This window comes from Drosophila melanogaster, chromosome 3R (genome assembly GCF_000001215.4).
Source record: "Drosophila melanogaster chromosome 3R".
In the NCBI taxonomy this organism is placed as follows: Eukaryota; Metazoa; Arthropoda; class Insecta; order Diptera; family Drosophilidae; genus Drosophila; species Drosophila melanogaster.
This window is the reverse complement of record NT_033777.3, coordinates 11,190,773-11,216,495: the sequence shown is the minus strand read 5'-3', so window position 1 is coordinate 11,216,495 and position 25,723 is coordinate 11,190,773. Positions and strand designations below refer to the sequence as shown.

The following is a 25,723-nucleotide window of genomic DNA, read 5'->3' as shown; positions in this document are numbered from 1 at the left end:
AATGTTTCGATAGTCAAAACAATTGTTTAATTCCATGTTCACAAATGTGAGAAGTCTAATTTTCCCAAGAAATGCAGATTATTCATATTCAATATCTACGAAATCCGTTATGAATAGTGTTTGGTATTTTTATACACTCCACCACCAACTATCGATAGGCAGGCGAGCAACCCGTGCGATGGATGGTAACTCTGGCCGTTTCCGCCCTCCATCTTTCTGCATTGACTTTTCACGATGGTGAGTTCGCTGCTACTAAATTCTGCGAAAATAATAGTTTTTCACTGTGAAAGTGGCCCGCAAATGGAGGCAAAATATGAGTGAAGTGCCGCCCCAGGGCTGGGCCATGAAAACAACACCCAGCTCAAGTGGGAAAATGTGAAAATGCGGGCAAAAAACAAAAGCATGCCTTAACCTCGAAAGCAAGCAACTCCAGGTGCTGCTCAATGGTGGTCAATGGGGTTTATTTATGTCTGGGATTCAAGTGCAAGTTGTTAATACAAGCCCGTTTTTCTTTGCAACATTCCAGCCGCCTAAGAAGGACGCGAAGTCTTCGGCCAAGCAGCCGCAAAAGACACAAAAGAAGAAGGAGGGATCCGGCGGCGGCAAGGCCAAGAAGAAGAAGTGGTCCAAGGGAAAAGTCAGGGACAAGCTGAACAACCAGGTGCTGTTCGACAAGGCCACCTACGAGAAGCTGTACAAGGAAGTGCCCGCCTACAAGCTGATCACCCCATCGGTGGTCTCCGAGCGTCTGAAGATCCGCGGCTCCCTGGCCAAGCGTGCTCTCATCGAGCTGCGCGAGAAGGGTACGTTTCCTTACGCTTCCTACCTTTTCGTTAGCATAAATCCTAATGGCACTCTTCTTTGCTTTCAGGTCTGATCAAGCAGGTCGTGCAGCATCATTCCCAGGTCATCTACACACGTGCCACCAAGGGTGATGAGGCGTAAATGAATGTTTTACCTTTTGCCCATCTCGCATCGCCGTAGTCGCACTCGCCTTACAATAGAACTCTGTATCGATAGCACTACGATGCCGCTGTGTGTGTAACGTTGAATAAACTTGCTTTCTTATTGATGTAAGGGACATTTGCGTGATGTTTAATTGATATAAAGATATACCCTCTTATAGAGGGATGTATCACTGAGCGCTGGTTTCAAGATGTCGAGCCGGAGTTATACGGCTGGGAATGTAAAATATCATATAGCCCAAAAACTATTGTTCTTACAAATCGAACAGCTGACGTGCAATATATTTGCAAATCAGGATATCAAGAATTCTTATAATAGCAATTATTATTCATTGCAATGTGCGTTTAATCAAAAATACTTCTAAGAAAGTGAACATTTCATTAATGTCTTTCAAGTTTGTTATCAATGAGGAACTATTTTTAAAACAGCCGCTGAAATGTATTTTTTAGTTGAATTTAGCACTTTGAATGGTTATCATTTGAATACAAACAGTAAAATCATGATTCATTTGCTGTAATTCACATCAGCAAGAATTTGGTTATTTTCACTTATATTAAATAATATTTGTTTATAAAAAAATAACGAATTCCCAATAAGAATTAGTACTAATCTTCTTCTTGCTCTCAAGCCATTCACCCTCTCAGTTTTCACGTGACAGTGAGTACTCAATTGTAACTTCATAATTGACGACAAAATGAAGTCAAAAGAAAAGCCATTGAAGTTTATTAAAGTTTCATTCAATAAGGTATAAAAATTAGAAACTGGCAATTCTTAATACATGATTAAAGTGAAAAATAATAATAATCAAAAGACCGCAATAAATCAAACTTCCTTAGAATTTATACTTTTCAAACAAAATGCCGGAAGATCTAACTAAAAAGCGACCAGTAAAATGAATACCCAACAAACTTTCAGTGGTGCACTTACTGTGGCCATTTGCCATTCACAACGAAGCGCTGCTTTCGTTCGGACGAAATGTTTACGTGGTTACCATTATTTTGATGACAACACGGCAGATTGGTTTGGTGCTGGCAAAGACGGGAGTTCGGTTCTGGTATCTGGTACCCAGTAAAAATGAATTAAGCTGCAGCTGAATCGCAGATCGACGAGCCCGCGCCGCACAACTGCGCACACAAGACGACGACGACGACGAAGTCGCGCAGGAAGCATTTTGCTTGTGAGATAATTTGGGAATCAAAGAAAAGAGACCTGCCGCCGCCGCCGTTGCCGATAAAGATTCTCGCGAACCCGGCCAGAAGCGGAGTGGGAATCACGGAATCAGCTGGAGCGCGGCTATAGCCAACCGATAATACCACGTATGCAAACAAAGTGTGCTTTCTTAGTTAGGTGCTTAGATCTCATGTTGGTCTCGTGCTCTTTTGCAGATCCATAACCGGCAAGATGATACCGCTGTCGCACAAGGACCGGAGCAGTCTGGGCTACCGGATCCGGGAGAAGCTCAACAGCTGGAAACGACTCATCTTCTCCGACCGCAACTCCCGGAATCTGTTCCTCTTTCTGCTGCTCAACCTGAGCTTCGCCTTCGTGGAGCTCTTCTACGGCATTGTGACGAACAGTTTGGGTGCGTACTTGGCCACTAATGGCTTTTTATCTTATCCGCAGTTTATAACCTACTTGATGGTTAATCCGCAGGCCTGATCTCCGACTCATTCCACATGTTCTTCGACTGCACTGGCCTCTTGGCGGGACTGGCCGCGTCGGTTATCACCAAGTGGAAGGCCAACGACAAGTTCTCCTACGGCTATGTGCGCGCCGAGGTGCTGGCCGGCTTCGTGAATAGCCTGTTCCTGTTGTTCATAGCCTTCTTCATTCTGTCGGAGGGCGTGGAGCGACTTATCGAACCGCCGGAGGTCAAGCACGAGCGTCTGTTTGTCGTCTCCGTGCTGGGACTGCTGGTGAACCTGGTGGGCATCTATGCCTTCAATCACGGCGGACATGGACACTCGCACGGTGGACACGGACACTCCCACGGTGGTGGTCATGGGCACGGGCACTCGCACGGCCACACGGACGCCGGCAATCACAATCACCAAGCCATCACCTTGGACAATGGTAACTGCAGTTGGAGATTATATCTTATTATATTGACTAGGAATGGGACAATATTCTAATAACCCCTTTTTAAATCCGCCCATTTCTAGGCCATGGACACTCACACGATCACGACAGCCATGGCCACTCGCACGGCGACATGTCGGGCAGCAACTCGCAGATCATGCGCGGCGTCTTCCTGCACATCCTGGCGGACACTTTGGGTTCGGTGGGCGTGATCATCTCGGCGGTGCTGATGCACATGTTCGGCTGGATGATAGCGGACCCCATTTGCTCCATCTTCATAGCCTTGCTGATAGCGCTCAGTGTGCTGAGTCTGATCAAGGAGTCGATCATGATCCTGATGCAGCGACAACCCGCCGACCTGGACCGATCGCTGCCGCAGTGCTATCAGAAAGTCACCGGCCTGGCTGGCGTTTACGCTGTGCAGGAGCCGCACTTCTGGACCCTTTGCTCCGATGTCTATGTGGGCGCACTCAAGCTGGAGGTGTCCAAGAACGTCGATCCCAAGTACGTGGTGACGCACACACGGATGATCTTTGAGGCGGTGGGCGTCAAGCAGATCTACATACAGTTGGATTATGTTTGATGCCAATGGGATCGACCCACCGGTGTCCTTGTACAATGATCTGTATAGTTATCAGCGCATGTTGAATGTTTGTGGGCAGTGCGACTCAAACATTATGAAATTTTAGTATACTACGGCGCCACAATACCCCGCCCATCACTTCCGAATGTCCCCTCCAAGAGCTAAGTAAAAGAAAGTGTTTGATTTTCAGTTGTACTTTCCGAATTTTTGTTAACTTATTAACGTTTGTATTTGTTGAAATGCGTTCGGCATTCATTCCAATTCTATACATACTGAAAGCATGGCATAACTTATGCAATAGTCCATATCGAGGAGCATTAGTGTAATTGTAAGCTAAGCGAAAGATTTTGTGCAAAGGTAAATATAAATATTTAAAGATTTTTTAAAATTCAGCATGAACAAAACCAGAAAATAGCAACTAATTCTGACTGACATTTCCATGGACATTCCGCCGTGCGGTGGAAGTGCATTTGGTGAATCGTTTTTGCCACAGTTTGAAGCATCAAAATTATGAACGAAATAAAATTTAATTTGTTATTAGCATTTTTATACGTAAACCGAACTGAAAGAAGTTTTAATTCCGGTTGGATGGGTACTTATCATTCGTTTTTTGTTGGGTACAAACAAATAACCAATTAACATATTCGATTAGATTAACCTATTTCAATTATTTACAAAAGATTCCCATTGAAAATAATCTGCTATTGAACTGCCCAGTTTACTACTTCTTTACAAAAATATAATTTAATTTGAAAGACCACAAAATAAACCAGAATTGTATAGCTTGTTGTTCTCCTTATTGTTAAAAAGTTTTCTTGGAACAATACTCCATTTCAACAACGCTTCATAAGAATGGAAAGGTACATAAATAGACACATATGTATGTATATTAAAAACCATTAAATTCAACAATGTATGAGAATAGCGAAGAAAAACTTTTAGCTTTTTATCCCGAAAATGGTTCTATTTCAACTAGATTCAAATACTTGAATAAAATATTCTTTACAATTTTAGGAAAATATATTGTGCTTTTCAAAAAAATTGTTTTCGAACATCAGACAATATCGCCGTTCGCCCTAACGAGTGTCCACTGTGCGCATCTCTCACGCGACGAACGGCAACAGGTCGACACGTTTCGCTGAAATGGAAATAGCACCTGGGGCGCAGAGCCCCGCCCTTCAAGCAGATAAAGACGTACGTATTGCTTGACCTGGAATTAGATTATAGAATCCCAAATTCCAGCGAGAGCGGCGCATTTCATTAGCATGGTTGAGGTTAGGGCGAAGCCAACGTGAGAAACTGGGGCAAGTCGAACTGCAACGTGCAGAAAATCGTGTTCCACTGCGCATGACCTCCAAAATGTCCAATGACGGTAACGGTATTGGTGCGGGGCATGTGTACATCACTGTCAAAGGTCAATAACTCCGCGATTGCCCCAAAAAGCAGCAACAACACAAACTAACTGAAGTCTGTGACTCAGACGGTGGTGGCGCCCTCTCGTTCCCACTCACGCCGCCATATGGCGGCGTCTACCTACGCATAACTGCAGATTTGGAAAGAAGTACAGACATGCGGATTCACAGTTGTTTTGTATAGGTGTTCCGTTTAATTTCAGTACTGGTGTTCCCATTTTCGGTCTTCGTTGCTTTTTGATATCTTAGCGAAAATGCATACTAATTTGTAGGTGTTGCTATCAAATTATTATTTTAATTACAATAGGTGGCGCAATTGAATTGTTTAGCTCGCTGTGATTAAACAATAAACATACAATGTCGAATTTATAAGCGCTCCGGTAAAAAGAAATTAGATATAAAATCGCACTGATCGAAGACAGGCATTTTTGTCAGCGTTTTTAAACATAAATTTAAGACTTTCAAAATTGTAACTAAGCATCTGATAAATATGTATATGTGTGTAGAAGGTATGCATGAGTATAGGTTCCGTTTTGTTTGGGGGATTGGGATCCATCTAGCATTTCTCCTCCTCCAGACCGTGCTTGAAGAACATGAGCACGGGCACGCTGTCGCCGTTGATTTCGCGGTATTCCACCAGGGCCACCATGCCGTCGCAGTCCATAGATTCGCCGGTGAAGAACTGCAGCTCCTTGAAGCGGCCAAGGATGTCCTTCATGGCCTTGTTCATGTTGGTCTTGAAGATGTCGACCTGGTCGGGCGACTTCTCCTCCAGCTTGGCCAGCACCTTCTTCATGTAGTCCTTCAGGTAGAGGGTGTACGACTTCTTGTCGCCGAAGGCGAAGCACTCCGTCAGTCGGTGGTTAAGCACAACATCCACGCCAGACTCCGAGGTGATATCAGTGCCCTCGTCGGCCTCCTCGGCGGATGCGTTGGCGCCCTCCAGCTTGATATCGTCACCCTGGCGGGTGATCAGCTTTCCGTACACCTCGTAGATCACATCATCCACCAGCTTCATCTTGTAGGTGTCGGCAAACATCTCGTCGCCGGTGATGATATCCTTGTAGATCTTCATGGTGATTGGCTTGTCGGGAGTCGGAAGATGGCGTCTAAATCGCTGGCGAAAATGCAACTACAACTGCACCGGACCGGGAACACTGCGAAACGACCTGCCACGCGCTCACTCGAACAGCAAAAAGAATGAGCGAGAAAAAATGGCGAAAGAACTGCCAACTCGCTTGGGAGTGGTAACGATTGATCCGGGAGTGGCAGCGCCTACTATACACGTATCGATAATTTCAATGTTTTCTTCGATTTATTGTTAGTTAAGAGCAGGGAATATTAACAAGGCGAACAAAATTATTATAGCTATAATATTGATGTTTCTTACGTATATTTATGGCCATTCTAACTTTTAATAATTTGAGACTGTTTCAGTAAAAAAGATAAATATGTGTAATATTCTCAATTGGAATAATATAAAAGTGGGAACAGAATTAATCATATAAAGTAATAACAATGTTTTACAGTTGATATAAAATCAATACTTTCGAGACTTATTTGTTTTTTACCAACGTAGTGGCATCCCTGTTTGCGGTAATATCGCGCAGTCAGTGTACGGTCCCATCAATACAAGTTCGAGTGAAAAACAGGGAAATGTACGTAATTTCTGTGATGGCACTGCAAAAACCCTGATTTGTGACTGCTTTTTGCAGGTATGCACTCTCCAGTTCTTTGATCCGCTCTCCGGCGCTGCGCCAGGGCCTCCAGATGGCCGCTGCCAGCCGCCCGGTATCGATGAAGGTGGTTTCCGTGGCCGAAACCCAGAAGGACGAGTCGTTCTTCGAGAAGAACGAGCGCTTGGGCAGGGAGCTGTCGCCCCATCTGACCATCTACCAACCGCAGCTGACCTCCATGCTCTCGATCTGTCACCGCGGCACAGGATTGGCCCTGGGTGTGGGTGTTTGGGGTCTGGGATTGGGCGCTCTGATCTCGTCCCACGACATTAGCCACTATGTGACCATGGTGGAGGGCCTCCAGCTGAGTGGCGCCACTCTGACCGCCCTCAAGTTTATCATCGCCTATCCGGCTGGCTATCACACCGCCAATGGTATTAGGCATCTCCTCTGGGACACCGGACGGTTCCTGAAGATCAAGGAGGTTTACTCCACCGGTTACGCAATGGTCGCCACCTCTTTCGTGCTATCCGCTATCTTGGCCCTGCTCTAAGTCCAAGACCCCAGCTAAACCTATTACATTTTAGTGCGAACACTGTGTGAAAATTGTTATATACTAAATACATGTAGTGTGTATATTTATAAAGGTGTTTGTTGTGTTACGCAATCCATTTTGTTGCTTTGGGCGTGCTGCATACGTTTGTTGTGCGCTGCAATTTGCACGGTGTGCGTGTTTTTAACGATTTCGGTGATTTGTAGAGTGAATTCAGTGTGGAGGCCGGTTAAATAGACATCTTGCGGTCCATTGACAGCGAAATCAAGTATACGCCCCGAACAAGCGATTTCCGATAGCAGAATATTACTTACATGCGCCCAAAAGTAGGGAATACTTTTTATAGGCTTAAATTTACATGAAAAATTAAAACCAAATGCAAAAGGGCTCCGAAAATGTATTTATTTAAGAGTAGCTCTTTGGCTTCCCTAACTATAGAAAAGTCTTCTAAAGATCCTTTTACTTCGGAACTGAAGAATCTTTTTATTAGATGGGGGATTCAGTTCATGTACAGAATCTATATAAAATATGTATATCCTTAATTTTGATTTTTAAGAGGTCATTGTTATATGGATAGAAAATGCAGTTCAGTTAACTTTCTTCCATACGTTGTAATTTATTTATTGTGAATTTTGGATTATCATTTGTAAAAGCTGCAAACTGTAGTGCAACGGTTGTGTATGAGGCTAATATGTATCTAACAACTAATATCACAATCGATGTAATGTTATTGAAACTTCTTTTTCGGCAAATTATGAATCTGAAGCTTTCTATTGAATGGATCCATGCTTGCTGCCCTCCACTTCCGTTTCATTTTCACCATCGCTCCCACTTCCGCTGCCGCTTTCCTTTCCGTTTTCCGTCGGAGGCAGTAGCTCAAAGTCACACACCAGGGAAAAGTGATCCGATGGATATTGGAAGCTGGGTGTGCGATTCTTGCCAATTTGCTCTCCGGCCGGAAAGTCTAGACAGTTTTTGATCTGAAATTGGACATAAATATTGTTAAATAAATTGTAACCGCTTGCAACTATTTCAGAAATCCCACCTTGAGGCGATCGGGTGTGTAAAAGACGTAGTCGATGGTGTGACATTCCTCGCCCTCTTCGCGAATTTTCCAGGTGGTGTAGGGTGGCTCGCGTTTCATCGATTTCGCGACGAACTCACCGACATCCGCGTTGGGATGTAGTATCTCCTCGCGGTCTAGCTTCACGTCGGCATAGGCGCTGCCCAAGCGGAGGAGATCACATCCCAAGATCGTGGCATAGATGGGCTCCACCGGTTCGGCATTGAAATCGCCGCAGAGCAGCAGCGGCGTATCTCCGGCAAACTGCTTCACAAACCTAATGAGATCACGTCCCTGTTCGTTCCGTAATTTCGCCAAAAGGGCGCCATGGCGGGCCTTTAAGTGGGTGGTGGCCACACAGAATTCCCGACCACTGGATCGCATACGCAGCCGGGCCGCGATGGCCACCTGGTTGCTCTGCACCCGCCACACTTCCAGGATCCTCGTGTCGTATCCCTGCAGCTGCAGTTTGTCCCTCTTGTAGAAGATGGCACAGCCATCGGGTCCATTGTTCTGCTCGATGTACAGGCACGGGGAATCCGGTTTCGGGAAGAAGATGCCTGCGTAGTTCTGGCTACCCAACACGGTCTGCAGGAACTTGAAGTGGTCTACCTCCTAATTGAATATATCACATTTAAGTGTGACTGTCTTGAAAATGTTGGGTGGGCTGATGTGAACATACTTGCAGACAAATCACATCGGGCTGGTTCTGCAGAATCTCCTGGACAATCAGGTACTTGCGGTGCTCCCAGGTGAGAGCCTCCTCGGGACAGCGCACAAATCCATCGTTGTGCTGCCCGAGAGCTGGGTTTCAGATGAAGAAATCAAGTTAAATGGGATAGAGTTAAGGTATAATAATGCAAATTCTTTAAACATATATAAGCATATAAATATTTTTAGGGACATACTTTGTGATAGGATGTTCCACTGCAGCAATCGAATGTCATCACCCTCGACTGGCGCACTGCAAACTGCACAAATAGATTAGAATATAGCCCTCGGATAAGACAAGGATGCAATCCTACCCCTCGACACGGAATTCAGCTTGAGGCATCGCAGTCCGTCGGCTACATCCTCGTCCGCCAGCAGCGGTTTTAGGAAGCCGCGGGTGAGCAGCGATGGCTGCTCGATGCCACCGCCACGCAGTTGCTGGACATGCTGGAGGAGAGCCGGGGTGCTTAGACCGGAGGGCAGTACCAGGCCATCGTCCTGGGAGTCCACATTGTTGATCTTTGGGGCCGAGTTAAATGAACCCATTCTGGAATAGGATTAGGTGACTCAATTAGTTTACAGCCGTTGAACAATTAACTATATAAAAACTCGACTAAGCGAACGTGTTTAGCACTCACTATTCGATTATATTTTGCTATTTCAAAACACAAAGATTGAGTAAGTCTTTAAATGTGTTTTCTTTTAGCATTTCAATCAAAAACAAATTGATAAAAGCTTCTCGCAACAAACAAACAACTTTCAGCGAATAAACACCAAATAAACAACATCAATTAAATACATATTATTTCACATTTTCTGGTACTCACAAAGCATTGGGTTTTCTATATAGAATTTTTCTCAGTATTATGCTGAAAATGAATAGACTATGACTATGACGCTGACTCGTATAAAATTGTCCCATTTTCACTTTGCTGCAAGGAGTTATTTGAATGGAGTAAGTGTTTTGTGTGCAGGGAAGAAAAATATTAAGAATTGTTAGGTTTTTCAATCAGATTTGATCAATTTAAAGAACACAAAAAAAAAACACAAAAGTGAATAATTTCGAAAATGGGGAATTGGAACAAGGAGTTATTGATAAAGTGCTCAATTATTCAATCTGTCACAATCAACTAGCAAGCTTAAAACCATTCTCAAAAACTCTTTCTCAACTAAAGATATATTTTCTATTCTTTTCAATCATTGTTGCTAGGTAGCTCATAGCAAAAAACTATCTTTTAGTTATGGATGGAATGCATGATTTCACTTTCATTGATCATTGATTCCTTTACCAAATGAATCTGACTTCCTGAAGCTGGACTCAATCACACTAATCTGCGTAGCTCACAGCTAAAACATAGTTTTCATATTGCTGGATAGAACGTTTCTGGTTTTCGTGTGCCTAAGCTTACGGCAATTAGCACATATGCTCCGATTCTAAGAAGATTACCGGACATTAGAGCGGGGTATTAGATGGTGTAGCGGGGGTAAGGGGTGGGAGAATCTGGAACGCCCACGCGACGATAATCCCGCGAAACAAAAACAAAGGCGAAAATGTCGCTCGGTCAATAGCTTCGCAGCTGTTCGTCTGGTTTCCAACGCTCCGCGAGAGAATCGAAACCAGTTCCCGCCGGGGATTGGGATTGAATGGCGAATGGCGACTGGATTTGGGGCTTACGGGCTTCGGCATGTCACCGCAATCAATCACCCGCCGCCGGTGGATCAGTTGTCCCCCCATCCCACATCTCACATCTCACATCTCGGATCGCAGCCCATCTCACCTGGTCAGCATCACTTTTTGCAGATAGGCCTTGCGATCGTTTTTGCAGGGCGCCTTGTTGGCTCGCTTAATGGGAACGGCTGGCTCCATGTCTGCGGCAGGATCAAAGGATTTGGATGTTTTGGATTTCGAATGTTATTTTTTTTTTAACTTATGTGGGATATGTGAGGTGGTGACTTTAGCGATCTTTGGGGGAGCCGGAACGAGGTGCGCTTGCAAGCGACTTTGGCGAAACTGAATGCCAACTGAAGTGCGGGGTTTTATTAGAGAGATCATTCGCGCTGGAGGCAGCGAAAAGATCGCGAGGAGAGCACGCACAAACGGGTATTTCGCATACGAGATGTATCTGCAAGATACAGATACCGATACCGATACAGATACCCCCAGAACGAGATCAATACGGTTCGGCTCACGTGTGGAGAGCTCCCGCGCCAAAATGCTAAACAAAAGAACGATTCTATAAGTACGTCGGACCGACTGGCTGTCTGTTTCGCTGGCTAGCTGGCTGGCTTGTTAAATATTTATGGCTATCAGTTAATGAAAACAAAAGTGCTGTATGTATGTATGCCTGCATGCAAAAAAAGTGGAGAAAATAGCAGCCAGCATCCTTAGATAATCAATGGCGCTGTTGTATGCCTAAGCAGAATCCCAAATGTTCTCAAATGCAAATTGCGCAGACAAAAGATACAATTGTATCTGCACAATTTATACAGCAACGCAGTTACATGCCTAATGAGCTGTCCGCCCAAGCTATATAGTACCTATATCTGTTGTATCTGTAGCCGATTTTCAGCGTATACCGTGGAGAAGATTTCAATTTCAATTTCTATTTCGATTTCGTTACCTGGGAATCGGAACGGCCACACGTCTTGCGAACGTCTTCGATGTGACGATCAAACGCGACGTTTTCATTAGAAACTCCATTTTGAACTTTTTGTGCAAACTTAACGCTTGTCCCAACTCGAATATCACTTTCAGTTTGCTATCTTTCGGCTGCTGACTTTTGAACTGGGATTCTTGGTTTCTTGTTTAGATATTAGGATAACTTGAAATGTTTTATATTTAGTGTCAGTATGGCAATGTCAAAGAGACGCGGCCCCATCTGTGTTTCCTAGAAAGGTAGAATGATTACGAGGTTAATGTTTAGTAAATAATTAAATTTGCATTCTCTTCGCTGAACGTCACTTGCAAAATGCCTACCAATCTCGTTGCGGAATTTTGAACTTGATTTAATCAAATTAGGCACGTGCCGAAACACTTTCGTGACCCAAACGCAATTATTGCGTTCATTGATAAAATCTTTTTAGTTCATTTACACTGATATAATGGCAATTTAGTTGTCACTCATGACTTATCACTTAATGGAAAGGCATTAAGTTTTCAGCTTTGCGTTAGATAAGCCAATAATATCGATACTAAAGCCCATGGATAGCCCATGATTGGTACTAGGAACTAACTCATTAGAATTGCAATAAATAAGTTGATCACAAATATTCTGATAGTGCCGCTGCTAGACTATATATTTTTATTGAATCTGTCGTTTTTCCGCCTTTCCTGGGACACAGCTACATACATATATACTTGACTACCTATATACTCTCAGTTTTTATACTGTCAGTTTTGTCATGATCACTTTCGCGCAAATTGTGCAAGGTTAGTTTTTGTTGCTCTCGGGGATCGCTTGTTGGTGCTGTTGTTGTTGTTGTCGTTGTTGTTTTTGTCGTTATTGTTGATTGCCGCTAAGTGGCTTTGAGGCCTGGCCAATGGCTAAGAACACTTGACACGCTGCCAGCCATGAACTTGATTTATAAGCGCGACAGCCGCGCTACAGCCTATGGTTATGGTATCTGGTATATATGGCATGGCCCCTGTAAGAAACAAGTATCTCACCTCACCAGATACAAGAGCAAATCGCGAGGCGGCTCGAACTCAAACTCTCCCATTCCAGTTGCAGCGACGGTACTGCTCTGGCCGAGATTGATATCGTTACGGGGGCTGGCCACGCCCAGCTGTTCGTCCATTTCCATTTCCTTTTCGAATTCCAGTTTTCGCGCCGCCAGGCGCTGTTTCATCTGAACGGTGGAGGTCATGGCCGAGGTCTTGGCCACAGCTTCCGCGATTTCGTACTGCCTGAGGAAATCCTGACGCACACCATCCAATGTGAGACCTTGTGGACGTCTGCATTCGGGACCACACAGGCGCTGGCACATCTCATTGATGGCCGACTGGCGATCGATCAGATGGCCAGGTGCCGTTTTCAGGCAATTCGAACAGGGTATCTCCCTGTGCCGTTCACCAGCCAGTTTTCCATCATCCTCATGGTGATTGGGTGGCTTGTAATCCTCTTCGTTGGGCGAGGGTGGCTCATCCGTAACGCTAAACAATTGCGGTGGCTTGTCATCATCTTCGAGGAGCTCAGCTCCAATGTCATTCCTACTGTAATCCAAAGGATTTGACTCCAAATTCAGCAAAAGAGCTGTCACTGGCATGGCCTTGCCCAAGGCGGGCTGACGTCGATGGCCATAGTTTTCGCGTAGTCCCGTTGTTTTTTGATCCATTGTCACTTTTAACTGCTACCTTTGAGCCAGTTTTAGTCACTTATCACTGGCCACGCTGCGTATGCGTAATATGCGATGCACTTCTGGCCGTTTAGAACAGCCAACAATTAATACGCGCGTGCGTTGCCTTTCCTTATTTATATCTTCTGGCCGACTCTAGTCGAGATCGAGGCAATCAAGTGCCAACTGCCAGTTGCTCAGTTCCCTGATCGGATCGCTCTCTCTGTAGTTTCTCATTAAAAGAGCAGACAGATTGCCGCTGTTCAGGTATTCAGTCATTCAGACATAGGTTTAATAAACGGCATGAAATTGAAATTGCCGCTCTCGTTCGGTTTCGTTTAAAGGCAAACCACATTTTGTTTGATTACTTTCCAAAATGTCAAATTTGTTATTAGCAAAATAGAGATTTGATTTCGATTGTCCAAAAGTCAGTCAGCAGCAGCAGCTCAATGCCCAATAATACTTTCATCTTGACGTGACTTTAAACTTGACCCGATGATTCAGAATCAGAATCAGCATCGGTATCAGAACAACAAGCGTTGTTATTACTTCGAAATCATAACAATCAAGACTCCACTCGAACTTTCTGCTGCTTAAGGTTACGAGTTTGAAATAATTGCAATATATCTCAAAAATTGTGTTTACAAAACATGATAATTAAAGGAAGTACTTAGTCTTGAGCTTGAACAATAATTTCTAATCAATTGTCAACGTGTTTTTTGGTTTCTTGGTGAAAATGCCACACAGGAATTCCGTATTCTATAGACTCAATCAATTACAGGTAAATAAAGAACACTTTTCAATCAGCTGCGATTGATTAATTACGCTCTATGTCAGCTGCCTGACAATCGACTTCCACACAAACATAATTAATTTTACGCCTCAGTTTGTTCCCTCCTCCTCAATTGCAATCGAAACCGAAAGAGAGGAAAGGCAAGAGCCTCCAATGCTAATTTGTAGCTAATAAATTATTATGCACTTTCATGATTTGCATTAATTCAAGAGCAATTTGATTGCAATTCATTTGGCTAATAAACTAAAAGCCAATTGAATGAAAACAACGACTTCCATTCATTTCCGCAATACGACAAGTTATGGTATCTATTTATCTCTTAAATCTTTTGAAGTCAATTGCAAATATTAGTGAATTTTATATAATTAACTATATTAATTTTAAGTTATAGCGCTTTTTGGCAGTCGAATATATAATATCATAAATTAAGTATTTTATTTATTATTATCATGTTTTAAAAAGTTCTTTAAAATCAGCCTAAGAGTAGGCAAGAATTTTAATTTGACATATGTTTTACATTATGAAAAGTTTGTTAGACATAAGAAACATTATATACATATATATAATTGTTGAGGATTTTAGAACATAAAAATTCGTAGATAAGTCAACAGAAATTCTATTAGATATCAAACTATTAGGAAAAATAAAAGGTAAATAATATTTATATTTAAATATTAATCAAAGCACTTGTATTTTCCTATTTAACAAAAGTTTCCCTAGTTCTTTGTTTGCTCAGCTGCTATTGAACTTGATCTACTTTGATGTTGATGTACTATATTTTTTTAGCTATACATACCTATAAACCTCGAGTCACCTTTCGATGTAGCACTAATTAAATATAATAATCTCTTCCCCTTCCGCAGGTGTGACTGCTCTACAAACAGATTTAAACGGATCTCAATTTTTTCTGGCAATGCACTGCGGAAAGTCGAACGAAATCAACAAGAGCAGCGGCCGACATTGAGATTTTATTTATACTGCTATATGTACATACATATGAACCTGGGGATTCGGCCAAAATGCCACATGAACTTGGCAACAGGTCTGCTCAATTTATGACAGGCCTTTTCCTCGTGGGAGTGATAGGTGGCATTCGTGGTGCGAAACTATGTAAGTTTTTGTTAATTCAGCTGACTATATTGTAGCAAGACACCTGCTACCGCTGACCGATCGGGTCATCGATTGTTCATTTGATATTGACTAATCTCAGAGCAAACCAAAAACGAATAAAAAGGGAAAAACGCCAGGGATGTGATAACCTTATCAGCAAATGATACACACGACCAGCTGGGATGCTCGACTATCAGATGACCTGTACTTGTTCCAGATGTTACAAAATATGACGATCGTAAATACGCAAGCTTTGCTATCTCTCGATGCTTACTCAACTGATATATATATATATTTAAAATGTTTCTTATCACACCTTTCGGAAACTCTTATCTAAACACTTCCATTTCTGTACCGCACATTAGCATATTCCTTTAGTCTCGTCATTTGTACAGGGTATAGACAAAAAGAGTACGCGATTATTTTTGTTATACAACAGCATAGCGACAGATTGGGACACATACTCGCAGTACATGTGGTATATGTACATGTGAGTATCGCAACCCCACTGGCTTGGAAAAAACTGGTTCTACTCCGGCAAAAGCTGATTCCATCTGGAGGCGAAATGAAACTTGGACCGCTTTTCCGGGCACTTTGCAAGTGGTTCAGTGCAGCAAACTGACTATGTCCTGCATCCCAAACTCACCATTTTGCAGCCTGCACTACAGAGCACTACCACACATGGTTAGATGGCGATCGATGAGGAACCAAAGTGTCCGCCGAGCTTTTACGCGAACCGAGGTGGCGTCTAATCCAGATTGACAGGCGGTTCAAATGCTCTGGCGAGCTGAAAAGAACTAAACGCGATGGTACGTGCCTTGCGACATTTATACCAACGCTCTCATCGCCCGGCAGCTGAAGCTGATAAGGATAATGCCAAGAGACCTCTCTGTTTGTCTGGCCGACTCAGGCAGCCATACCATCGGTACACCACCAGCACACCATCATTACACCATCGGTACACCAACACTATTGCACCATCGACCGGCGAGAGGACCCCTCTCGCTCTCTTGGATTCTTGCTCTCGAACTCATTATCGTAATAAGTTCAATGGCTCACGCTCTCAGGGTTTGTAACGCTAGTGTGAATTTGTTTTTCATTCTAATGGGCACACCCTGCGTATGAGTGATGCAAAATATTGAAGCCGGGTAATAGCTTCTGGATTTTAAGGTAGCTGATAGTTTAATGCGGTTCATAAAATTTTCGACGTATTTCAGCTTATTTCTTTTAAAAATGTATCCATGTATACTTTTTGTTTGTTTAAGGTGAGTAAAAATGATATTTTATAGAAAATCGCTGTATTGTGACCGTTAATTTTATCTTTTGGAGTTCATATGTATTTTTATGTTAGAAGTTTAAATGGATCTTTACAGGTCTGTAATCTTTAGCACATCAAAAAGGTAATTCTCAATTGCTTCACCCTTAAAAACAAAGACCCAAAGACGTCGATTAAATGACTCACTTGGAGTGCCCACTTACTTTGTTGGACCTGAGTGGGTCAATTCTGATCAATTTGTAATTTGCGCTGATAACAATGCCAATGACATGAGGATCGTGTCTGGTCTGGTGTCTGCTTTCGTGGGCATATCTTATCGGACATATTTATTGTATAAGGTAGCGAACCACTTGAAAATTTTTCGCCGAGCATAATTCCCTCGTGCGGGTCAGTTATAAAACTTTCAAACCGAATGTGATTTACAACCTATCGATTAGAACGGGGAATGCAACCAAAAGTGACGTAGCCCGGATCTTGTTGGTTTCATTTAGTTTGGGGCGGTTGCTTTTGCGTAGTTCTCGCAAATCCTACGCTCCCAGTTGGCCTGTCAAGGTCACTGGTGAGTGTGAGTCCGTTCGCTGATTAGGTGGGGAATACAACTATTTAGTTCCATCATATATGGAGTGTATGAGTGTATTTAGCACTTTATTACGCGCAGCCAGTGGTCTAGCCGCTGAGATTAGATAAGGATTTTCAGTGGACCAACCGCGGCCTTCGGTATAAAGTTCACTTTTTAGTTTATCTTCTATACTATGTGATTCTAATAAAGGAGGTTTGTTTGTTGTCATGCATGCATCTGGTGGTCTTATATTCGCACCTTATCAATTGGCCAATGGAATTGACAAACGCGTGCCGTTCACATTATTTGAATGCATACCACCTATTTACGAATGCAAATCATAAATACCTAATACTTAGTAAATATTTTGGAATTTGAACTGTTTTCTATAATTCACAGTAAATAATCTTATCTCAAGTTTTTAACGAATTATATGAACATCAGTAAGTATAAAATCTATTACTGAGTCATACCAGCTGTGTCGGGTTTTCGTTAGTTATTAGTCCGATACAAGGTATATACATTATTACATTCATACATATGATAATTATGGATAAAAAGATAAGATAGTTAGTGCCCAATAAACTTATCTCATTTCATACATTCGAGGAGATAGATCAAATGGCAGATAATACCTCTTGTTTGAACATTAAAGCTGATTGGTTAATAAATGAGTTTATTGATCGATTGAAATAATGTTAACTTACAAATAAGCACAGGCAAATCGATATATAATTGATACTTGTAACAACTGAAAAGGACCTATAATTTGCTTTCACAAAATTTCCCAGTCAGTAACGAATGCGCTCAACAAGTGGAATATTTCGTAGACGGGATATTGCGGTCAATTGTAATGAAATTACGGTTTCCTGCAACAAGGGATGTTCACTTTAATCAGAAAAGATCTTATGTGCTCGTTGTGAATTACAAATGTGTACAACGCCCTTTTCAGCTGAAGAGCTCACCAAAAAACACCCACACAAAAGGACAGTTATAGTAATTAAAAACCCATTTCTTTGCCAACTAAAGTCATACATACACACACAGGCACTTGGGTGAATTACAATCTCCACATGGAACAAAGCACATCAAATTTCCTAGCGACCTCAAACCCAAACAAAAACGTGGCGCTTCTTTGGGGTATTTTTGTGGTGTGGGGAGGTGTGGTGGGGTTTGAGAGAGCGAGCAAGAAGAGCACACAAAGAGCGGCTGTCTCGTTCCCGCTCGCACTAGTCAGCAGATTGGAGCAAAATTTGTATTTTTGTGTAATAAACTGCAGGTCCGAAAACAAACCACATAAACAATAAAGAAGAAACTGAAGGAAAACAGCAAACAAAGAGTCAGACGCAAAAGCTTTACAAAGGAAACTTAGTTTATGAAAAGCAGCAACAAACAACGAAATATTTTCCCTGTTGTTATATCAATAATCTTCAAGATTTTCGAGGGAGGAAAAAGGGCAAAAAATGGCAAGGCCCGGCACACCCAAAAATCAAAAGTCTAAAACTAATATTAGGTAATTGGGGCCACTTACAAGAGTTTCTTGGCGAATTTGTAGAATGCCACCAGCAGGTAAACAACTGTGGAAATTAGCTTCATTTTGCACTCAGCCGTTTGTTTAAATTAATTTAACTTGATGAAAACTATTTTGTACGTGCCGTAAATCAAAGTTCACTTTCATCAAATCGAATTTTGAGACTTTCGTAAATGGTTTGGTTGGTTTGTCGAAAATTTGGAAAAAAAACAGATGCCGAAAATTTGGTTAAAATTTCACTATCAATGTCATTTCCGCGTCGAACACGTTTTCCACACTAAGCGGGCACCACGAAAAAAAACTTGGAAGATAACGCTTTCTGTGACGTAGGAGAAGAGAAATTGGGAAGGTAAGAGAGAGAGCGAGATTGCAGTTGGCGCGAATTAGTATTAGTATTGGTGGACGGCGGAAGAAAGTAAAAGCCAACTGAAATGAGAGTTGTTTGCAATCCTGCACCGACGACCGTATGCCCTTTTCTAACACTAAAATAAAGACCTAATTTAAAATAAAAAATATGTGCATAAAAATCTGTTCAAATATAATAGAATCAAACATAACATATATTTGTGTTTTAAAATGTTTATTTTGTTTTTTTTTTTATTATATGCATTATATGCAAAAATTAATGCGGTAAGTTTGTAGTGCTTAGCAAAACCAATTTTTATAATTACATGTAACTTATACTTTTTAAAAAAGCTAATATACTCTGTTTGTGATGCACAAAGTCACGTCCACTTGTTGTGGCAATAAACTTTTGAGTGGGCGTAGTAAGAGCAGAGCTTAAGAGAACTCATGTGTGTCGTTAAGAGCGAACCAGAGCTTTCGTTGCTTGTAAAGCTCTTTGATTTCATCAGCTGTCGCAGAGCTTACGACATTCGTGTAAGGCTGCGTAAAAACTTTTAATAACAGTTTACATTGGCAACTTAGCAGTAACATTACATCTTAAGCTAAGTTAGCAGTTAGCAGAGCTAAGAAATTCGAAGAACTTTATCCTTATATAATAATCCCGAACGATCAGAAATTCGATGGCCTATAGTCATAGGCAGGTCCCATGCGAATGGAGATGTTGATGGGTTCGTTTAAACGCTCTGTCATCAGCCTGAAAGTGGAAAATTTTCAACAATTTTGCTTATATCACGTTAAGTACTTAGATTATCTCATACATTGTATCTAAATTAAAGCACTAACAGTTTGCATTAACTTTTTGTAGGCTCATGGTGATTCGTTTAAATTGTCTGCTTAAATAACACATTCTCATTTCAAACTGAAATCGAAACGTTTAATTTATAAAAATGGTTCATATGCTAGAGTTTTATTTCCTAATTCATTGCTAAAGAAACTGGCATTTCCAATTAAAAAACTTAAATTGAATATGTTTCAGCTTAGAAGGCCCAATCTAGCTGGTGTTGGCAAACCTTGGCATAAACAATAACAATGGGCTTATCTAGACCACTTGATTATACTATATGTTCATAAGGCGTACCGTTTTTCTGCTTCGCTCTCGCAACTCCGATAGCCTTTCCGGCGGGCCGATTTGTTAAGACGTAACGATCGCCTCAGTTCTTTGGGCAGCGGTTTATTCGTTTCACGCCGGAGAAAACTTCCGAATTTGTGGCACTTCTCGGCGAGATTCTGCCACACCAGCAGGATCAGACGCGTGTGCCGCGACGAGGTGGATGAGGCTTTGGAGCCTTTGGTACCACAATCGCGCAGCTCGGTGGTGGAGACAACCCACGACGACATTTTGACACTGACTGACTTTGCGGAGCCCCTTTGACAAACGCCAACGGCCACTTGGCCGGCCAATTGATAAGATTCCCAGTTGGCAATCGAAGCGATTTAGTGATATGCCGTCGTCACTAACCAAGTGCCGGATATGGGAGACAAAAAGACTAAAACTGAAGCAGTGCAGCAGATTGCAGATTGCAGCTGAATTAGCACCGCATTTAGTATTACAGAACATTTCGCAAAAACCAGAATAATTTCCTTTGCCATGAAAGCAGACGGAGCCTAGTTTCCTGCCCGAGGGACAGGATTCGGCAGTTTTGATTTCGAAATGAAAATCCAAATGCAATGCACTGAAAAAGAGCCACTTCATTTTATTTTCCATAATATTCTATTCTATTCTGTTTCACTTTGAAATTTTTTGCACTTTTAATCATGCAATTATTTCATCTAAAGTTATACAATAGTGGACATGATAATAATGTAAAAATTGTCTAAATTTCTCTCCGTGTACTTTCTGCAGTTATGAATTTTTGGCCATTGAACATTTTCAATAAAAGTCTCTGTCTGATGTCCAACAGCCCAATAGCCAGCCTCTTTGGGCGAGTAAAGGATATGCCCATTGCGAGCATGTCCTGTAACAAAATACAAATAGATGCGTTCGTCCGGCTCCCATGTGGCCAACACCTAGGGACATTTTTGGACCGCCCCCCATTCCCAATTAGGAGGCGCCATACCCCAATTTAAGCCTCCCCCCCTGCTACGCCCATTTTATCCATGGAACTCTTGGCTAGACCTTGGGTATCTGTATGCCACCAAAATTGCATGATGTTTGTATGGATGGGAATTTTTTGGCAACAAATCGGCGTAGGTTCAGTGTATTGTTAAAAGCGAAATTCGTTTATTGCCATATTGTTGCGATTTTGTTTTTGCAACAACCAAGCTGATTTGCCTGTTCTCTGATTCTTAACGTTTCGCCTCTAAAACTATTTTAAAAATTGATAAACAAAGCCATACATTTTGACATAGTTAAAACATTGTTACACTTTCTTAAAATATTTGCTAATCAAAGAAACGTTCATTTTTATGATGCCACATAGGTATTTAGTTTTAAAATGAATACAAGCATAACCACTTCCATTAAACATTTGCAACTATCTATCTTCCTACTAGCCGCATTCATTGATCGGAAAAGTGCGGGAAAATCGGATGACAGACGACAGTTGCAGACCTGAGCAAGGTTGTCCAAGTCTTGGCTTTTGCCTCACCTGCGGCCGGATTTGTGTCATGCATACCTGGGCGGAGACTTGTCAACGATGCCGAGCTGGAATACTTTCTAAATTCCATTTAAATTCTGAAAATGCCGAGCAGCTGGCGTGAGCTGAAAGTCCTTTATGGAATAAACATACGAACATTGGCTGCCTGATTTGGGGCTGATGCTTTGATAGTACATTGAATTGCAATAAAGGCAAATATTTATTTGGATATTTCTTATTCCATGTAGTCGCCGCATTCATTGGCATTTCCCCTATTTTATCTACCGCTCCCCGCATTGTCCGTCCGTTCGTTTGTTGGCTGCACTTTATTAAATTTTCAATAAACTACAAAGAGAGTTTACATTTGTTTGGCTTCTGCATTTGGGCCATACGCCCATCCTCCATTGGCCACCCTTGACATCGGCGTGCACTTGTATTTATGTACAATATATGCTCGGCCAAGGGGATATTTTGGCAATTTAAATATTTTGCATATTTTTGCAGTAATTCAGTTCTGTTTACCGTTGTGCAATAAAATTCTGCAAAATATGCAAATAAACTGTTGAACTTACTCGAATCAATCAATTCGACTTTCCACTCGGCTAAGGAGGAATCAATGCGAATTCAGTTCAGAACCGGTATATATTTAATCGAAATGTTAGCTTGGCAAACTATATAAACTATATACTAAAGCATATTAAATACAGACAGGCAAACAAACAAAATAGAAATATATGGCTTTCATAGTTTTTTTTGCCTTGAATACAACATTTCAAATGCTTTAAACGATATTAGTTGCTTTCTAAGGTTATCTACTAAAACATAGCGTATTTAAAGTGAAATATTCTCTTACACTATCCCCCCTTATCTTGCAATCCCAGCCTTCAAACAGAATCTTCTTTTTTCGCGTGCCATCAAATTATGGGCCCACAACTGACGGCCGGCACTGTAGACAGTGGGCGAGATAAATGTATGCCCAATGCTGATGTGCATGCAAATCTACATTTTTGGACGATTGTCAGAGGAGGAAAAGCGGTTGGTTTGGGTTCTGTGGGTCCGGTAGACAGATGTCAAGACATCAGACTCGTTTCTATGTATTCGGGGGCTTAGCATGCGGGACCCAAGCCGAATATAAAGGCAGGGGGCGAGGGGGAGGGCCAACTACATGAGCGCATTACAAGCACTAGCAACAACGGCAAAAGCAGCATAAATGTGGCGAAAAAAACAAAAAAATAGATATATATATATAAAAACAGCAAGAAAAACGAAAGAAAACAAATGAAAGTTTATGTTATAAAATGCCAAAGTGTGGTGGCACAATCTATTGGCGAAAAAGGCGAGAAACAACAACAGCCATATGAGATGGCATGGGGTGGTGCAGGCATAAAATAGCGTATAAGATAAAGGATATGACCCAACACCCAACCCCCCAACTAGACAACCACCACCAGCCCCGTGCCCCAGTCTTTGTGGGTTAGTTGGAAAATTGTAGCAAAAGTCAACATATGGCGTTAAAGATGCGAACGTGCAGCGAATCCTTGAAGTTTTTTCTATATTGCCGCAGCTTTGGAATCTACTCTCTCTCTCTTTTTTTTTCTCCATATATTTATCTCGCTAAGTGTATAGTGCTATCGCAGTCGTGCATTTAGTTTTTTATATAAATTTCATATTATAACTATATAAGCAGCAAACAGCAATTTTTAGAATTCGAAAAAGTAAAAATTTCTATCTACACTCTTGTCATTGCTTTCTTTAGTACTAGGATGTGCGTATCCTGTCCCAAGAATATACCCCTATCGATTCTGCAGAGCGTATTGTTGTCCCATTTTAAATTGGGAATACGCATATCCATTATAGCCCATCTCACATATTTAAACCGCAACTTTCGGTGAGTATGGACTCACTACCCCAAAGGCCTGTCAAGTCTTCAGACACCAAATCCCATCAGCTTGCGCAGGCCTAAGAGTGTGGGAATGATTCAGAAGATTTTTTCCCCACTTTTCCCACCCGTACAATCGACCGACCATTTGGCTTAAATATTTTATGCAAATTTTCAATGTAATAAAAATTGTTTCTCCTCCGGCCAACACAGACACACACATGGCCGTGCAGGCAAATAAAAATTGATGCCAATGCCGTTTGTCTTTCAATACATTGTTTCAGCTTCCTTCTTCTTTTTTTTTTTTGTTTTTTTTTTGTTTTTTTTTTTGTTTTTTTGGCATTCCAAACCACCGAAGCGAGGGTACGAGTGTGTGTGCAATGATTTTCAATATGTCGCAACTCTCGGGCCGAACTTGCGCTATCTGTCCACCCGCCAATACCCGATACCCCATACCCGATACCCAATACCAACTACCCCTTAACCCATACCCCTTAGCCCATGTCGTCCATGCCCATCTCGGACTTGCCTCAGAGCAGCTTGGAACAAATGCCGAGTTAATGCTTTGGCATATACGTCGCCAACGCCGATGTCGACAATGAATGCCGCATGGACATGACCTCAATTGCGTTGGTTAGTCGTACAGCCGCACACAGACGGGCACAACTGTATGCACATATATCGGTTTGATCGACATCAATACGCAAGGGCCGTAATATGTGTTAACCCGCCAGGACCTCGTGTCCTTTCGCTCCCTTCGCAACCGAGCAGCGCGTCATCTCGCTCCCGCAACCGCACCGTGGCAGGAATAACACATCGCCATCACTGTCATCTTTTAGGCTGACAAGTGCGAGTGCGGCATTACGAGACTTTGACGTCGATATCGACAAGTGCAGTAGTGGCAGTAGCAGTGGGACTACACTGAAAAAATCCGGTCGATTGCTGGTGGATATTGCTAAGGAATAGCACCAAGCGAACTGTTATTTAAATGTGCCTAAAAGAGGGCTAAGATAATTGAAAGCGGCTGCATTCCTTTGGGAACCTTTAAGTGTATTTACAATTGAATAGTTGGCACTTGCATTTCACAGTGCACTGCTCCTGCGACATTCCGAATTTTTCCTTGGTGTGCATCTTAATCCAAGTCAATGCCACCTCGTCACTCGATGCCACCATTTCGGTTTAACATATTGTCAGTTGGCTTACGTTCGGCTGCCATTCTTCTTGTTGGTCTGGGTTCGGATTTCTTACTCCATCTGTGCTCTTATTTGGCTGTGATGAAAATTGAGGCGTCGACACTTGGTGCCCAGGTAGATTCCCAACACCCATCACAGTCCCACACTCGATGGCTGTCCCACTCGACTGTTTGATGGGTTCGTTGTTTGCGTTTATGATGCACTTAAGTTTAATATTTAATTTTAATGTATTTCGCCAACAAGTTTTTCCATGGGTAGAGCATGTGTTTGAATGCCACATAGCAAATGTGGCCAACACAGTGGTAGGGAATAGGTTAACGAACTACCTTTTGAGAGCAGACATGGTAACGAAATTTAATTATCGGTTGTTGAAAATTAATACATTGATACACGTAAAATTCCTATATTTTTTGAACATATTAAATTCGCTTTCGTATCCATGTGAAATTAATTAAATGTAAGTATTTAATGTGAGTAGTGAAAAAGTTCCAGCTTAATAGATAGAAAATGTTCAAAGTTCGTGCAGAATTCGAGTCCTTTGTTCTTTGACTCTGCTGACTCGCCATTTGTTGCATACTTTCTGGCGCTTTGATGGTCTCCCATTATGTATTGCCATCTCGTCCTGATCGGCCTTTTGTTATCGGCGGCGTGTGGGCATAATTCCAATCAACAGCTTGCATCGTTAAGTACATAACACTTAGCCAATGAACCATCGAGACCTATGCTTGTATATGTGTGTATGTATGTGTCTAATGAGGGTCCTGGCTCTAAGCTACCTGCCAAATTGGCGAAAGGCGGGAAAGAAAGAGGCAAACATAACTTTGAGTGTCTCGTAAAAATTTCAATTATCCTAAATGATTAACTTTGTTTATTACAGCCGTTGAAAAAAAAGCGGGGTGAAGTCGGCTGGCGGAGGCATCCTCGTCCTGCCGCCGATGGTGGCACATCATTTATCAGTTTATGACTTGATTCTATTATTTATTGGCACTCGAATGGAAGTCGTCGGTGCTCACGGCATCGTCG

General features: G+C 42.1%; 6 protein-coding genes across 14 annotated transcripts; 3 read left to right on the top strand and 3 right to left on the bottom strand.

The window, feature by feature from the left end:
- Positions 1-208: 208 nt before the first annotated feature.
- On the top strand, positions 209-1,468 carry RpS25 (Ribosomal protein S25). Of its 2 annotated transcripts, NM_079591.6 has the most exons (4): positions 209-237; positions 527-803; positions 872-1,073; positions 1,127-1,468. In NM_079591.6, exons 1-3 carry the CDS (start codon positions 235-237, stop codon positions 943-945), a joined length of 354 nt encoding a protein of 117 aa, NP_524315.2. In that variant the 5' UTR covers positions 209-234; the 3' UTR covers positions 946-1,073; positions 1,127-1,468. The 2 variants fall into 2 exon arrangements, with proteins under 2 accessions (NP_524315.2, NP_731544.1); NM_169376.3 differs by lacking the exon at positions 1,127-1,468 and having other exon boundaries at positions 872-1,080.
- A 488-nt stretch (positions 1,469-1,956) lies between these two features.
- ZnT86D (Zinc transporter 86D) lies at positions 1,957-4,188 on the top strand. The gene is made up of 4 exons (NM_141792.3): positions 1,957-2,282; positions 2,352-2,548; positions 2,620-3,039; positions 3,129-4,188. Exons 2-4 carry the CDS (start codon positions 2,368-2,370, stop codon positions 3,626-3,628), a joined length of 1,101 nt encoding a protein of 366 aa, NP_650049.1. The 5' UTR covers positions 1,957-2,282; positions 2,352-2,367; the 3' UTR covers positions 3,629-4,188.
- Positions 4,189-4,597: 409 nt separating this feature from the next.
- Tctp (Translationally controlled tumor protein) lies at positions 4,598-6,249 on the bottom strand. Of its 2 annotated transcripts, none has more exons than NM_001316502.1 (1): positions 4,598-6,249. In NM_001316502.1, exon 1 carries the CDS (start codon positions 6,113-6,115, stop codon positions 5,597-5,599), a length of 519 nt encoding a protein of 172 aa, NP_001303431.1. In that variant the 5' UTR covers positions 6,116-6,249; the 3' UTR covers positions 4,598-5,596. The 2 variants fall into 2 exon arrangements, with proteins under 2 accessions (NP_001303431.1, NP_650048.1); NM_141791.3 differs by having other exon boundaries at positions 5,214-6,249.
- A 397-nt stretch (positions 6,250-6,646) lies between these two features.
- SdhC (Succinate dehydrogenase, subunit C) lies at positions 6,647-7,609 on the top strand. 2 transcript variants are annotated; one of them, NM_001275543.1, is made up of 2 exons: positions 6,647-6,698; positions 6,756-7,609. In NM_001275543.1, coding segments are annotated over exons 1-2 (516 nt in total). In that variant the 5' UTR covers positions 6,647-6,696; the 3' UTR covers positions 7,270-7,609. The 2 variants fall into 2 exon arrangements, with proteins under 2 accessions (NP_001262472.1, NP_650047.3); NM_141790.3 differs by having other exon boundaries at positions 6,756-7,359.
- Positions 7,610-7,862: 253 nt separating this feature from the next.
- On the bottom strand, positions 7,863-18,904 carry cu (curled). 6 transcript variants are annotated; one of them, NM_169374.2, is made up of 8 exons: positions 15,928-16,087; positions 11,665-11,931; positions 9,871-9,975; positions 9,358-9,590; positions 9,241-9,303; positions 9,015-9,136; positions 8,315-8,947; positions 7,863-8,249 (listed from the first exon to the last, which is right to left on the bottom strand). In NM_169374.2, the coding sequence occupies exons 2-8, from the start codon at positions 11,742-11,744 to the stop codon at positions 8,040-8,042; spliced, it is 1,446 nt and encodes a 481-aa protein (NP_731539.2). In that variant the 5' UTR covers positions 11,745-11,931; positions 15,928-16,087; the 3' UTR covers positions 7,863-8,039. The 6 variants fall into 6 exon arrangements, with proteins under 6 accessions (NP_731539.2, NP_001097747.1, NP_731540.2 ...); NM_001104277.2 differs by lacking the exon at positions 9,871-9,975; NM_169375.2 differs by lacking the exons at positions 9,871-9,975; positions 11,665-11,931; positions 15,928-16,087 and adding an exon at positions 18,648-18,904.
- Positions 18,905-19,210: 306 nt separating this feature from the next.
- CG18577 (uncharacterized protein) lies at positions 19,211-20,404 on the bottom strand. Its single transcript, NM_141787.4, has 2 exons — positions 20,131-20,404; positions 19,211-19,746 (listed from the first exon to the last, which is right to left on the bottom strand). The coding sequence occupies exons 1-2, from the start codon at positions 20,388-20,390 to the stop codon at positions 19,662-19,664; spliced, it is 345 nt and encodes a 114-aa protein (NP_650044.1). The 5' UTR covers positions 20,391-20,404; the 3' UTR covers positions 19,211-19,661.
- Positions 20,405-25,723: the final 5,319 nt, after the last annotated feature.

Coding starts and splice junctions, on each gene's coding strand:
- RpS25 (NM_079591.6), top strand. Junction 804..871: donor CATCGAGCTGCGCGAGAAGG/GTACGTTTCCTT, acceptor CTTTGCTTTCAG/GTCTGATCAAGCAGGTCGTG.
- ZnT86D (NM_141792.3), top strand. CDS start 2,368: ATGATACCGCTGTCGCACAAGGACCGGAGCAGTCTGGGCTACCGGATC. Junction 2,549..2,619: donor CATTGTGACGAACAGTTTGG/GTGCGTACTTGG, acceptor GTTAATCCGCAG/GCCTGATCTCCGACTCATTC. Junction 3,040..3,128: donor AGCCATCACCTTGGACAATG/GTAACTGCAGTT, acceptor GCCCATTTCTAG/GCCATGGACACTCACACGAT.
- Tctp (NM_001316502.1), bottom strand. CDS start 6,115: ATGAAGATCTACAAGGATATCATCACCGGCGACGAGATGTTTGCCGAC.
- cu (NM_001104276.2), bottom strand. CDS start 13,378: ATGGATCAAAAAACAACGGGACTACGCGAAAACTATGGCCATCGACGT. Junction 8,948..9,014: donor CCGATGTGATTTGTCTGCAA/GTATGTTCACAT, acceptor ATATTCAATTAG/GAGGTAGACCACTTCAAGTT. Junction 8,250..8,314: donor ACACACCCGATCGCCTCAAG/GTGGGATTTCTG, acceptor GTCCAATTTCAG/ATCAAAAACTGTCTAGACTT.
- CG18577 (NM_141787.4), bottom strand. CDS start 20,390: ATGTCGTCGTGGGTTGTCTCCACCACCGAGCTGCGCGATTGTGGTACC. Junction 19,747..20,130: donor GAGAGCGAAGCAGAAAAACG/GTACGCCTTATG, acceptor TTCCACTTTCAG/GCTGATGACAGAGCGTTTAA.